At 50.1% G+C, this 12793-nt stretch overlaps 1 protein-coding gene across 3 annotated transcripts in view; it reads right to left on the reverse strand.

Annotated features, from left to right (window-relative positions):
• Positions 1-4590: 4590 nt before the first annotated feature.
• The window catches only part of LDAH (lipid droplet associated hydrolase), a 69645-nt gene continuing 61442 nt past the window's right edge, over positions 4591-12793 (reverse strand). For 2 of the 3 annotated variants that reach the window (XR_006741374.1, XM_036434697.2), the window contains one exon: positions 4829-4929. Coding sequence is in view for 2 of the 3 variants with exons in the window: in XM_036434697.2 (XP_036290590.1) it covers positions 4832-4929 (98 nt within the window). In the remaining variant the exon portion in view is untranslated. Of the gene's footprint in view, positions 4930-12793 lie in introns of all 3 variants that reach the window. The other variant, XM_036434695.2, reaches the window with a different exon arrangement.

The following is a 12793-nucleotide window of genomic DNA, read 5'->3' on the forward strand; positions in this document are numbered from 1 at the left end:
GCCCGCAATGGTGGTCACAGGAGGGTTGGAGGCGGGATCCCAGTCCCTCCATAAGGGGGGGGGAGGGGAGCCCTGCAGGTGCACGGGCCCCCTGGCTGCAGCGGACGCCCAGTCACAGGGTCACATTCCCCTTGCCGGAAGAGGAACTTTCCCAGGGCCTTACCGGCGTGGGGAGGTCGCGCAGGCCCCTCGGCCACAATGCCTGAGGAATGCACCAGAAATGAGAATGCGGGGTGTCCCCGAGCGGCCTCCTGCATTGCGGCTGAAATTCACACTCGGGGGGCGGTATGGGGTGAGTGCTCAACGGACAATGACCACATATTTGGTCGCTGCTAATCCCCAAACACCACGGGTTTTCTGATCTTCCGTGGGAGGATGGGAGCAGCAGTTGCAGCCGGAGGGGACGAGGATGGGCCGAGGTATAGTGGCCTTACTTTCCCTCCTCCCCCGGTGTCCTCAAATCTGTGACTGCACCCCTGTGTCCTCCATCTGCAGGCACACTTTCTCCAAATGCACTGCCCGAGGCGTTTCCCTCACCCTGAAAATGGATGTTACAACTTTCCTTCTAAGTCTACTCATTTCCCTGCCAACCTGGCTCTCTCCTGCCCCCGACTCCCTCCCTAGCCCTGCACGCCTGCCAGGCTGCCCCCGGTCGCCTCCAGGAGGCAGCATGAGGCTGTGGGGAGAAGGCCTGCATTGAATCCCAGCTGTCACTCGTGAGCAAGTCACTCACCTTTGCACCTTTGTGGTCACCTGGGAAGTGAGTATAACCATAACCTCGAGGGGCTGCGAGGCCTACAGGGGACACCCTGAAAGTGGGGGCCTCGTGCTTCCTTCCCCAAACCCAGCCCAGTTCACCCTGTCCGGCACCCACCGGGAGCAGCCTCCTCCCACCCCTCTGGGAGCTGGCTCTTAGAACCGTGGCGGCAACCCAGAGCCTTCTGTGCCCTCACCTGCCCTGCTCTGGACGCCTGGCGCCTGTGGAGGACGACAGACCGGTGTCCCGCATCGGCCCCCCTCACCGGGACCCAGGAGACCACTCACCAACTCCTCCGTGGGGCTCAGGCAGCAACCTGCCCCCTGGGAAGTGACAGCCTGTCCTCGGACGCCTGCAGTTGGGCTCCGGCCTGAAGGCCTCGGAGCCGGGTTTGCTCACAGAGCACACTTGGTTTCCCGCGGTTCCAGCCACAGGTGGCTCCCGAAACGGAGGGGCCATGTACAAGGGAAGGCCGGGAGCAAAGGTGGTGTCTGCTGTTACTGAAGAAATGTGTCAGACTCTCAAACCTCAGAGGGAAGGCAGGGGAGGGTGGGGGGTAAGGGGAAGAGATCAACCAAAGGACTGTGTGCATGCATATGGGCCTAGCCGGTGGCCATGGACAACAGGGGGGTGGGGGCATATATAGGGAAGGGTTTGGGATGGGAATGGGGGGGATGAAGACAATTATGTGAGACCATATCAATAAAATAAATAATAATAATAATAAAAAGAAATGCATGGCTCCCAGCACCTCTTCTAAACGGGCTGTAAGCTGGAATCCTGCATGGCCGGGGCCAGAAAGCTGAGCCAGGTGAGCAAGCATCTCCCCTCGCCCCGCACAATGAACCAGAGAGGATAAGACTGCAAGAATCGAGTTTCAGGCTGCGTGACACTACAAAAACCCAGCTATTAGGGTCCTCCACTGCACCAGAGGGGAGAGAGGGAAAGAAGAACAAGTTCGCCATCACTTCCCTTCAGGGACTGTTTCATAGAGCATCGACCCTAAGCCGGACAGGGTGCTCAGCGCCACATGCACAACCTCCTCTGCCCACATTTAAAACGAACAAAACCCTCCCCACATCCCAAACCCTAAAACCGAAGCAAGCACTTCCACAGACGAAGAGATGGGTTGGCGGGGGAGGGGGGGGAGGCAGGGAACTAGGGCAGTGGGTCCGGGAGGCGAAGCCTGTGTCACATCACAGACCTACCAAAGGGCAGAAGCAGGGTTTGAAGTCTGGGCTCCGTTCACTGCTCAGATGAAGAAATTCACTTTCCGGAAGAGAAGCAACGAGAGACAGACACAGGAGGAGAGAGTGCCTGATTTTATTTAAATACTTTCACAAGTTTCAAAATCATCTGGAATGTACACAAAGGTTCCTAGTAAAATGCAGGGAACGTCCCGACCCTCACACGTCCCTTCCTCCTGGCTCAGCTTTAGACCCCATTTGAGTTGTGCAAATCGTCCCAATGATGGTTTTGGAATAAAAATATCGGATCCAGAACCAGGTGTTGCTGTATGCTGTCATGTCTCCGTAGTGTCCTTTAACCTGGAATTAAAGGTTTTCTTTTTAATCCTCACCCCCAAGGGAAGGAAGAGCCAAATACAAGAGAAGGCCAGGAACAAAGGTACTTTTTTTCCATTGCTTTTCAGAGAGAGTGGAAGGGAGGGAGGGGAAAGGGAGAGTGAGAGAAACATCGATGTGAGGACACATTGATGGGTTGCCTCCCACAACCGCCTTGACCTCGGGGGCAGGGAAGCGAACCCACAACCCAGGTATGCGCCCTTGACCAGGAAATGAACCGGTGACCCTTCAATTACGTGGGTCGACACTCTAACCACTAAGCAACACCAAGCAGGACTGGAAATTAATTTTGATACAATGTAGGATAAAGAAGAATCAAGCCTTTAGAGGTCACTGGCTGACCAGGGGTTGAGAGGGGGAACAGATGGCGAGGGCCTTGGCCACCTTGGGCATCAGACCACGAGAGCCCAGTAATACCTTGTCATTTCACCTTTAACCAGTTTTTAAGTTCTGAAGAACAAAATGAGACACAATTTCACCAACGTGGGCTTTGGAACATGGAGGCATGTGGCACAGTGACCCTGAAAGGGAAGCTGGGATGCTAGTCTTCATTTCAGTGGGTGCGATTCTCCCAGGACTTAAGTGCTCAAGTTTCTACCTCCGAGCGTCTCCTGTCTGCCAGGCAGGTTGGAGCAACAAGTCCCAGCTGCTGATACCAGAATCTAGAACAAGCATGTCAAACTCGAAGGCTAACACGGGCCAAATAAACAAGGCATGCGGCCCGCGGGCCGTGAGTTTGACATGCTTGATCTAGAAGCCTCCTCACGCAGATGCCTGAGGAGTTAGTGTGCGGCCTGAGCTAGTGGCCTATGTGTGCCCAGCTCCTCTCTGGAGCCAAGAGCACTCCTTGCCTGGAACTTGGACCTTCCCGTCTGAAAAGTCATTTGCTCTGACGCAGAGGCCTGCCAGCTAGTAGCTTGTCCAACACTCACCTCGCGGTTGGCAGCATATCAGGGCTGACTGCCATGGGGGGGGGGGGGGGGGCTTCCGGTTTTGAGAGGAAGGCCAATGCTGCATTGTCCATGCCCGAGTGATTCCTCCCGGAGAAAACCGGATGCTGCTGATGCAAGACTCAGTGCAATTTGTTGGCTCCTGAGGCCCCAGGATGAGTTGATTTGGGGACGGCAGCAATGCTGTTAGCCAGCCTGGGCCAGAGAACAAGCTTTTTCTCTCCTGGACCCCCAGGTGTCCGGAGAAGGCAAATTTACATAATTGAATGGCTAATTTTGGTCCATCAGTAAACATTTTTCTTTCCAACTAATATGCTAATGCGGAAATGAAGCCATCATTGATAGTTATGCTCTATTCAGCCATTTACGGATGCCCTTTGGAAATTACTTTCTAGGAGGTTGTCAGAAGAATCGGAATACAGCTAAGACTCTATCCTCAATGCCTAGTGCAGTACTCGGCTCACTGCTTGGTCCTCAGTGGAGTTCCACTGGAAAAAAATCACGGAAGGGGCAACTGTGCACGGTAGGTTCGGGCTGATGAGAGGCATTCGGGGCTTCCCAGCCTGGCTCTGGAGGAGGGGAGCCTGCAAGGAGCTGGCACGGGGCTGGCTGTCGTGTGGCGGGAGGCACGGCCAGGATCCTTCCACAACTCTTAGCTGGTTAGTTGAGCAGAGGGACGCCTGGCAAACTTTACTCCGGCTGATGTAGACAGACCAGGAATCACACTCCTCGGGGAAACTCCCCAGAGACGGACACAGGCAGTGCCTGGCCCACATTGGCTCTGCGTGGGCCGGTGCCCCCGGTGGCCACACAAAAGGCAGCCGTGGTCTGTGACGCGGGTCTGCGGGCTGTCCTGGTGCCCAGCCTGATAGCGATGGCCTCAGCAAGGTTAGTTTGGGCTGCTCTTCGGTTTCTGTCCTGAGGGAGACTCAGGTCCCCTGGCAAGATGCACTGCTGACCACTGCCTGATGGTGGAACATGAGCGTCCTCGTGAACGTACACACTTCACACACCTGACGACACACCGGACGCTCCCTGACCTCTTGCATTTCCTAACCTCCGCTAGCAGAGCCTCCTCTACAATGTAAGTCAGTCAGAACCAGCTGCATGTAGCTTCCTCTGGTCTGCAAGGGTCCTGCCTGCCAAGGCAAGCTGCATGGCGCTCCCGGGTGAACATCAGAGGCCTGTTTAGGGCAGTGTTCCCGAGCTTCGGAAAATGTGTGATTGAACCTATGGCCTATTTGGCACCTGTATTTACTGCAGCCAGTACATGGGATGCATTGGAAGTGGGCAGTTTTTAAGCCAAGAGGATCTCACGTTTTCTCTCTTCCATAATCAAACACTGAAATTAAGCATTTACCTACGGAGTCCACTAGTTACTACCGAGAGTCTGTGCACCACGGCCCCAGTGCACCAGCTGTCAGTCCTCGCTTCCTGATGTCGCGATGTCCGCTTTGGACAGGTCATCCTTCAGCCAGTCCGCGACCATGTCAGCCATTTCCTGGTACGAACGGAGGATGAAAGCGTGAGCTATTTTCTTCTCACAGAGCCGAATATCTCCTTCCGGGAAATCTTTCTTTATGTCTTCGTAGTACTCTGTTGGACACCAAGGATCTATAGTTCCATAGTAAAACGTAAGCTACAAGACAAGACAAAAACATGGGTTAGAAAACACTTTCCCCTCCAGGCACACATATGACACCAGCAACTGGCAAGCGACCTGCTTTACCAGCCCCCATGCCTGGCCCTGGGAGCCGGGCTCAAGGCTCCCTCCAGAGCAGCTCTCTCAAGGACGTGAGCTTCACAGTTTGTGGGAGTGAAGGAAAAGGCCCCGATTGGAAAACCCATGTAGGGAGAGTCTTGTGTGACAGACCACCCACGATTCACAGAAAGGACTCGCCGGCAAAGTGAATGTGGAGGCCAGGCTGGTCACCGGAGAGATGGCAGAGAGAACGGGAAGAGTTATTGAGACAAAACCACTGCTGAGTGACTAGTGACCATTCATCACACACTTAATAGTTCCCATACAGCCACGTGGTAGGCACGTGGGACATGCTTGTTGGATGCACGCAAAGGTGAATCAGACAGACTCTCCGAGAGGCAGGTGAAATGTGACCAGAAGCACGAGCGTGTCTGCGACATTTCCACAAACGGGCTCGTTTGGCGGGAGTGTATGCTGACTCGGGGGGAGGTGTTATAACCATACTATGGTGACAGCGAGCAGCTGGATGGAGACAGAACCTCCTGTGAGGCACTACTAAGATGAATCTGTATCTGCCCATTACACACACACACACACACGTATTTATTTGTACACACATACAAATGTGTATATATGTACCCATGCATGTGTATATGTGTTGGGTTCAGACACATGTGTGTATATAAGTACATATATAAATATGCATATTTATGCACACATACACTTATAGTAAATACATACATATGTGTCTAGCTTTAGGCTGTTCTGCACTAAAAATTATGTTCTAGTTCTTCTGCATTTCTAAAACAAAAAGGCAACAAAAGTGAAATTATTCACAATGGCACATAGTGGACAATTATACCAAAAAAAGAACTAACTTTTAAGGACCCTATGTATCTGTTATCACTGAAAAACAAACAAACAAAAAACCAGTTATGCCTGGCTCCAGCCCTTAAGTGGCCAGTCACACCCACTTGTAGTTTCCATGATACATCACATTCACTCACTCCCTCACTCACTCAAACCCTTATTCATTAATCTGTTCAGCAAATACTTAATGAGCATGTGTGCTGTGTTAGGAACCTGGAGAATAGATAATAAGATGCAGTTGCTGGTGGGGGAAGCTCAGAGGCACCATGTACACAAGACAACGTCAGAGCCTGGAAGAGGGATGCTGGCAGCAAGCAGTGGCCAGGAAAAGGTTCCCCAGAGAGCTGATGCCCGAGTTGAGTCTTCAAGTTGGGGGAGCACACTGTGGGGAACAAGCAAGCAAAGCAGAGTGTGAAGAGGACGGTGTGCTTGGGAATTGGAAGCTATCATGTCTTCTGGAATGTAGGACGGTGAAAATAAGACCAGCAAGGGGGAGAGAGAGAGACCGGGTCATGAACTTCTGTATTATGCTAAGGAATTTATTGGGGTGACATTGGTTAACAAAACTATATAGGTTTCAGGGGTACAATTCTATAATACATCATCTGTATATTATGTGTTTACCATCCCAAGTCAAGTCTCCTTCCATCACCATTTATCCCCACTTACCCTCTCCCACATCCTTTCACTTCCTGTTCCTCTGGTAATCACCATATTGTTGTCTGCCTATGAGGTGTCTCCCCCCCCCCCCCCACCTCCCACTAATCCCTTCACCTTTTTCACCCAGCCCCTGACACCCACCCCCCTCTGACAGTGGTCAGTCTGTTCTCTGTATCTATTTCTGTTGTTTGTTAATTTTGTTCATTAGAGTCCACATATGAGTAAAATCACATGGAACTTGTCTTTCTCTGATGGCCTAACTACTCCTTGAAGCATCTCCAATGAGAGGTCTGGTTTGGTGAGCCTCAGCATAGGGGAGATGTCACCCCTTCCCCGCATGTGAAGGTGTCAGCCAGGTGAGCACAGTAATCCATGGATTACCTTCTGGGATCAAAAGACCAGTCATGTCCAAGTAGTTATGGGGTGCACATGGCCCACGGCAGGTACAAGGAACCTCAATACAGAGTTGATGCCAAGTTGATGGAGGAGTCTAGGTTCCCATGTGTGCATCTCAGTCTCTCTCTCGATCCTCCTTGACCAGTAACTATGAGAGTGTATTTGGTTAAATCTCTAAGTCCAGTGGGGTAATGTCTTTCTATTTTTTCAAATTCTTCTTCAGGCCACAGTCATGGAAGGGCTCTCTATGAAAATCTTGGCTTCCAAGTAACAACACATGGCTACTTTTAATGTCTTTACACACACTGGCTCAAGATACTTCCCGTTCCCTATAGATTATTAGTCACAGACAATCGATCTGAACAGTGGACTCTGAGTCTGTAACCCTAAACAAGAAATTAAAAAAGCATGGGGCGTATGGAGGTAGGAGGGGAAGGGAGGACAGGCGAAGGAGAAAGAGAACTGAACACCAAGGCACAGTGGTTAAAAGCATCCACTGTTAGGATGTCAGCATGTAAAAACGCGTCACAACAAATAATAATGAACTAATGGAAACTGAGAGTAACGTGCCAGGCTCTGTGCTCAGCTCTGCACTCACTGAGTCCTTATAATATCTGGGGAAGGTGTTTTATGTAAAAGGAAACTGAGGTAGAGAGAGTAACTTGCTTACACTGAAACAATCAGTGAGTTGTAAAGCTGGGCTACATAAGTCCAGAGACAGCATTCCTAATCAGCGCCTTTCACTACTACTTACAATCAACAATGAACTGATCAATGTTATTAAGTAAAGTGCCTTTACTTAACGTCTCTGCAGGTCTGTAGTTCTGGGCGCTGCCTGCCACGGGGCGGAGACCGCTGTGAAATACTGGAAATGTGAACCAAGCATCTCAGGCTATCAGCGGGATGTCCACATCCGAAGGCTGATAAGACAAGAAGGGATTTCCCGTAGGTTATTTCTCCCTGGCACTTGCTTTGACGTGCATGGGAATTGATAAAAAGCACACATTGTTGAGATGGAAATTACCCCGTGCTCCCAAACTGCTGTCATAATCCATTTTCTGATTAAACACAGTTTAATTTTCTCAGTCCTGGATTGTGATTCCCAGGAGGTGGTTCGCTTTCCTCAGGCGCTTTTGGCAGAGGTGGGATCAGGGCTACTCTGGCCTCCGTGCTGTTTTCCCTTCACTCCCAGGATGCCCCTGTGGAGACGTGTCCTTGCCAAACGGCCCTGCAAACTGCTGCAGCCGCGGCCACACAGAATCCACATTTGCCGCTCCTCACGTTCTATTTTCTTTCTCTTTTCACTTTTTGCTCCTGAAACTGACAGTCGTCAACGACTCTAGACTTATCTCCATCTAGTGGTGGCTAAGTGGTTGAAATTAAGAAATCAGACAGTCTTGCCCCAGAGAAGGTCCCGGCATAGGGAAAACATAGGCGTGTGCAAACTGGCTTCTAAACATAGCAGGCAGAGAGAGGTCTGAACAAAGCACAGGGACCCAAAGCAGGGGAACCTATATTCTACCCTGAGAGAGTCAGCAAAGCGTTACTATTCAATTTGAGTTGCTGGTTTTTATGCATCAACAATAGAGAATTTACTGCAGGAACAAAATAATTATTAGAAATCATCTTGTGACCCAAGTTTATAAATTTGATTTTGCTAACAGCTAACAACAAAGATGACTTTTAATGATATACCGACATCTTAAAATTTTAAATGTGAAAAAGCCATACACACAAGTCTCTATTAATGATAGATATATTATTCAGCCATAAAAGGAGAAGGACATGCTGCCATTTGCATGGATGGAACTTGAAAGCATTCTACAAGTGAAATAAGTTGGTCAGAAGACAAATCCTCCATGTTCTCACATATATGTGGAATCTAAACACCAGTGAACTCATCCTAACAGAGAACAGATCTGTGGTTGTCAAAAGCAGGGGGTAGGAGTAGGGGGGGGGGGTGGCTGGAAGAAGGGCGTCAAAAGGTACACATGTCCACTTTAAGATGAGTAAGTCCTAGGAACAGAACATATAGTGTGGTGACCAGAGTTAACAGTACGCATTACATATCTGAAAGTTGTAAAGAGAACAGACCTTAAAAGTTTGCATCACAGGAAAAACCATGTGCAATGATGTGAGGGGATGGATGTTAACTGGACTTCTTGTAGCGATCACTTCAGAGTATACACATACAGCAAATAATCGTGTCGTACACAGTGTTTCCCAAAGTGTGGTACGCATACCCCCAGGGGCACGGGAAGAGTTTGGTGGGGGTACGCGTTGCACCGGAGTTTGGTGGGGATATGCACTGCACTGTGCTTAGCTGCACCTAATTCTACGTTCTCATGAGTACGAGGGGTACTCAGCGTTACGAAAATTATAGAAGGGGTACACATATGTCAAAAGTTTGGGAAACACTGCACTAACACAATGCTACATGTCAGTTCTCTCAATAAAACTAGTACAAAACCTCTTATCTGAATTACTGTTCTCTACTCAATGGTCCAGTAGGACCACGGGCACTATAGGAGTTGTGGGTCTAATAAAAGAAAGTTTTCCATTGTCTTAGGCTTTTATTTATTTACTTTTTCTAGGCAGTCCTGGGTCTCTTGCTTACACAGTCACTATCCTCAAAATCCTTCAACACAGAATGAAAACATCTGGGCAGGGATGTGTGGGAGCAGGAAAAGGGAGCCAAATAATCTTTTTAAAGTACTCAGGGGCACATCCGGGCTCTCATGAGTAACAATCTCTTATTGAAAGCTTAGTACGTGCCACATACTCTTGCACCATATTTATGAGTGATGGCATGATATTTTTGGAATAGCTGTATGAGAAAAGATACATTAAACCATTTCACTGGTGAAAAAAGGAGGCACAGTTACTTAGCCAAGGTCATCTAAATAGCCAGTGGTAGAGATGGAGCCTAAGCTCAGGCTGTGGCTCTCAGGACTCTGTTCCCCAGTATTCACCCCTCACCCCCACCCCCCGCCCTTCCCCCCACCCCCCTCATGCTCCACTAGAGAACTCCTGGGTTAGGCTAACGTAAGGGCCACGACGAAGCTCTCAAGGTCAAAGTGACTCAGATATTTCCAGGATGATCCTGACACTTGGAACAGGCTTCACTTTAAATAGGCAGAACTAACACAATCGGTTTCAGAGCGAGGCCTGGCGGCAAGGCGGTCCTGGTGAGCGGGTCCTGGGCGCGCTCCCTATGCTCCGCTGAGCAGGGCCTGCGCATGTCTGAAGGATTTGCATGCTCAGATCTGCAGTCGCTGCAGAGGCTTGTTCCCGAGGAAACACGCACCTCGGCGCAGGTGGGCCGAGCAGGGTTGGGAGAGAGCAGCGGCAGAGGCATTCCTGCTCCTGGGGACACTCTGCCCCGGTCCCACCCCGTGCTGTCGCCCTGGCCTGGCCCTTTGGGGGCCAGGGCAGCCCCACTCTGCAGGCAACCCCGCCAGCACTGCCCGCCTTCGTCAGAAAGCTGTGTCCTGTGTCCTGTGTCCTGTGTCCCGGCTGGAGCAGCTCCAGGCCCCGTGGACCGACAGCGATGCTCAGGCTCAGTCTGGCGGCAGCGCACGCAGCTGCTTCCATAGGCCCAGGCCAAACGTGGTCACGCAGTGTAGGATTTCCCTCCTAAGTGAGTTTTAAATGAAAACTTCAAGTTTCTAAATCAAACACAAACTCACTTCCCTAGGAATGAGCCACATCCCTTACAGCTCAGAACAATGACAGAGCCCGCGCGCTGACCTCCCACTCGCCTCAGACACGCCAGGTGCCTCATAAAGCGGAGCGTACCCCAGGGGCTCCCAGAGGAATCGGGACCGGGCGGCGAAAACGTACAGGTGACTCTCTGACTCTGGCTTATTCCATCCTGGTTCTCATTCCCGCCCCTCCCCCACCATTTCCGTTCTCTTCTCCCGCCTCCCACCCTTCAAGCTCTGTTCCCCCAGACCAGGCTGTAGGCTCTTCTCTCCTTGTACTACCAACTTCCTGAGATCACTGTGGCCCATGCACAGGCTCCCGATATAGCCTCATCAGCCCCAAGTCAAACCCAGCTCAGGCCACTCTTCCAAGATACCCACACGTCCAGCTGCCTGCCAGAATGTCCATGTGGACGTCCCACAGGTATCTCAAACACAAGTGTCCAAATGACCATTTTATCAAACATCTCCCACTACTCGCTTCTCGTCCCATATTCCCTATCTTGTCACCAGATCTAATACAGAGAAACCACCATAAAATCCTCTGTCGCCACTCTCATATCCCATTCATACTAAGTGCCTTGGATTCTACAGGTCTTCAGATCCATGCCGCTCAAAGGCTAGAAGTGGTTGGCGGGGTGTGTGTGTGTGTGTGTGTGTGTGCACATGCACGTCCTTACACGCGATGTAAACTTGAATGGAAAAAAAGACTACATCTTTATTTTTGTTAACCTCTAACTATAATTTAGTATTTCCATCAACTATGGCAACAAACCACAGTAGTATTAGTAATACCTATATTTTGTCACCTATAATGTTATGGAAATTTTCAAATGACAATAAACTCATTGTAGATAACAGAAAATAACTCATGCTCATCAGTACAAATTTACAATAATGATTTTGACTGCTACTGTATCTCGTTATTTAATATGTTAATAAAGATGTACATATGATATATATCACAAAATGTTTGAAGCTATTTTGATAACTACAAGGTAATTTTTTTGTAATCTCATACATTTATTTTGTGCACTCAATCATATTATTCAGAGAAGGGGGCCATATTCGAGAGCCAAAGAGACCCATGGCACAGGAAAGGCTTGGAAGCTAAGCTCTCGGGGCTTCCCCGTCCACCTGCTAGGGTACACATACTGATTGCTCACCAGGCACCACCCACTGGGCCAGGCCCTAGGGATTCTGATGAGTAAACACAGCTCCTTCCCTCAAGGAGGGCGAGAGGGGAAGGCAGGCCACTTAAGTACTGTGTGATGGAAGCAACACCAAAACGTGACAGAGGGAGCCATGGGAACCGAGGGAGGGACATCCAACCAAAACCAGAGCCTGGGGAAGGCCTCTTGGAGATGACGATGGAGCCAAGTCTTAAAGGACGGGTAGGGTTAATCAGGTGAAGAAGGAACACACCCACCACGCCAAGGGCCACAGTAACTCTTCTGGAAACAACTGTGGGTCTGCAATACTTGCTCCAGGAAAGGGAAGTAACTCCATGTAATGTTGAAGCACCTCAAGTAGGAGGTTTGATACTGTACACCAAGTCTCAAGACCCAGGCAGGCAGGAAGGAAAGAGTGAAGGAAGGGAGAGAGGGAGAGAGGGATAGAGACATGGAGGAAAGGAAGGAGGGAGGAAAGGCGGAAGGGAGGGAGGAAGGAAGACAATCAGCCCAGTAGAGTTAAAAGGCCAATTTTTCTCAAGACGACAAAAAGTTCTCTTCATGTGGACAAGGAAAGCTCAGAGGTGGGAATCGGAATTCAGAACCAAAGCCTCCTGATGCTCTGGTTGTTTTGTGGCGGGGCTGCAGGGACTCAAAAGCCATCCACATGATACAATAGAGACGATTTTTAGGCGAATTTTCCTGGGACTTCCTGACTGAATGGCACAAAGATGTATTTCAGAACTATTTTGAACACAGACTAACTGAGATATAGTGAATGATTTCTGCAACAAAAGGTCTGGCTCAAAACCTCCCCACTGGACAGTCTTGGGCAGGCGTGAGGTTTACGAATGGCCATGTTTGGGCTGCGGTGGGACAGGGCATCCTGACCGGGACACCTAGACCAGGGATCTGTCCACTCCTGGGAAGTGGTTCTCAGAGTGACTCACGGTCAAGGTGTTTGGGAAGGCGGAGTCAATGCCCACTATCTTCCTAGAA

Source organism: Pipistrellus kuhlii, unplaced genomic scaffold (genome assembly GCF_014108245.1).
Source record: "Pipistrellus kuhlii isolate mPipKuh1 unplaced genomic scaffold, mPipKuh1.p scaffold_m20_p_13, whole genome shotgun sequence".
NCBI classification, from domain to species: domain Eukaryota; kingdom Metazoa; phylum Chordata; class Mammalia; order Chiroptera; family Vespertilionidae; genus Pipistrellus; species Pipistrellus kuhlii.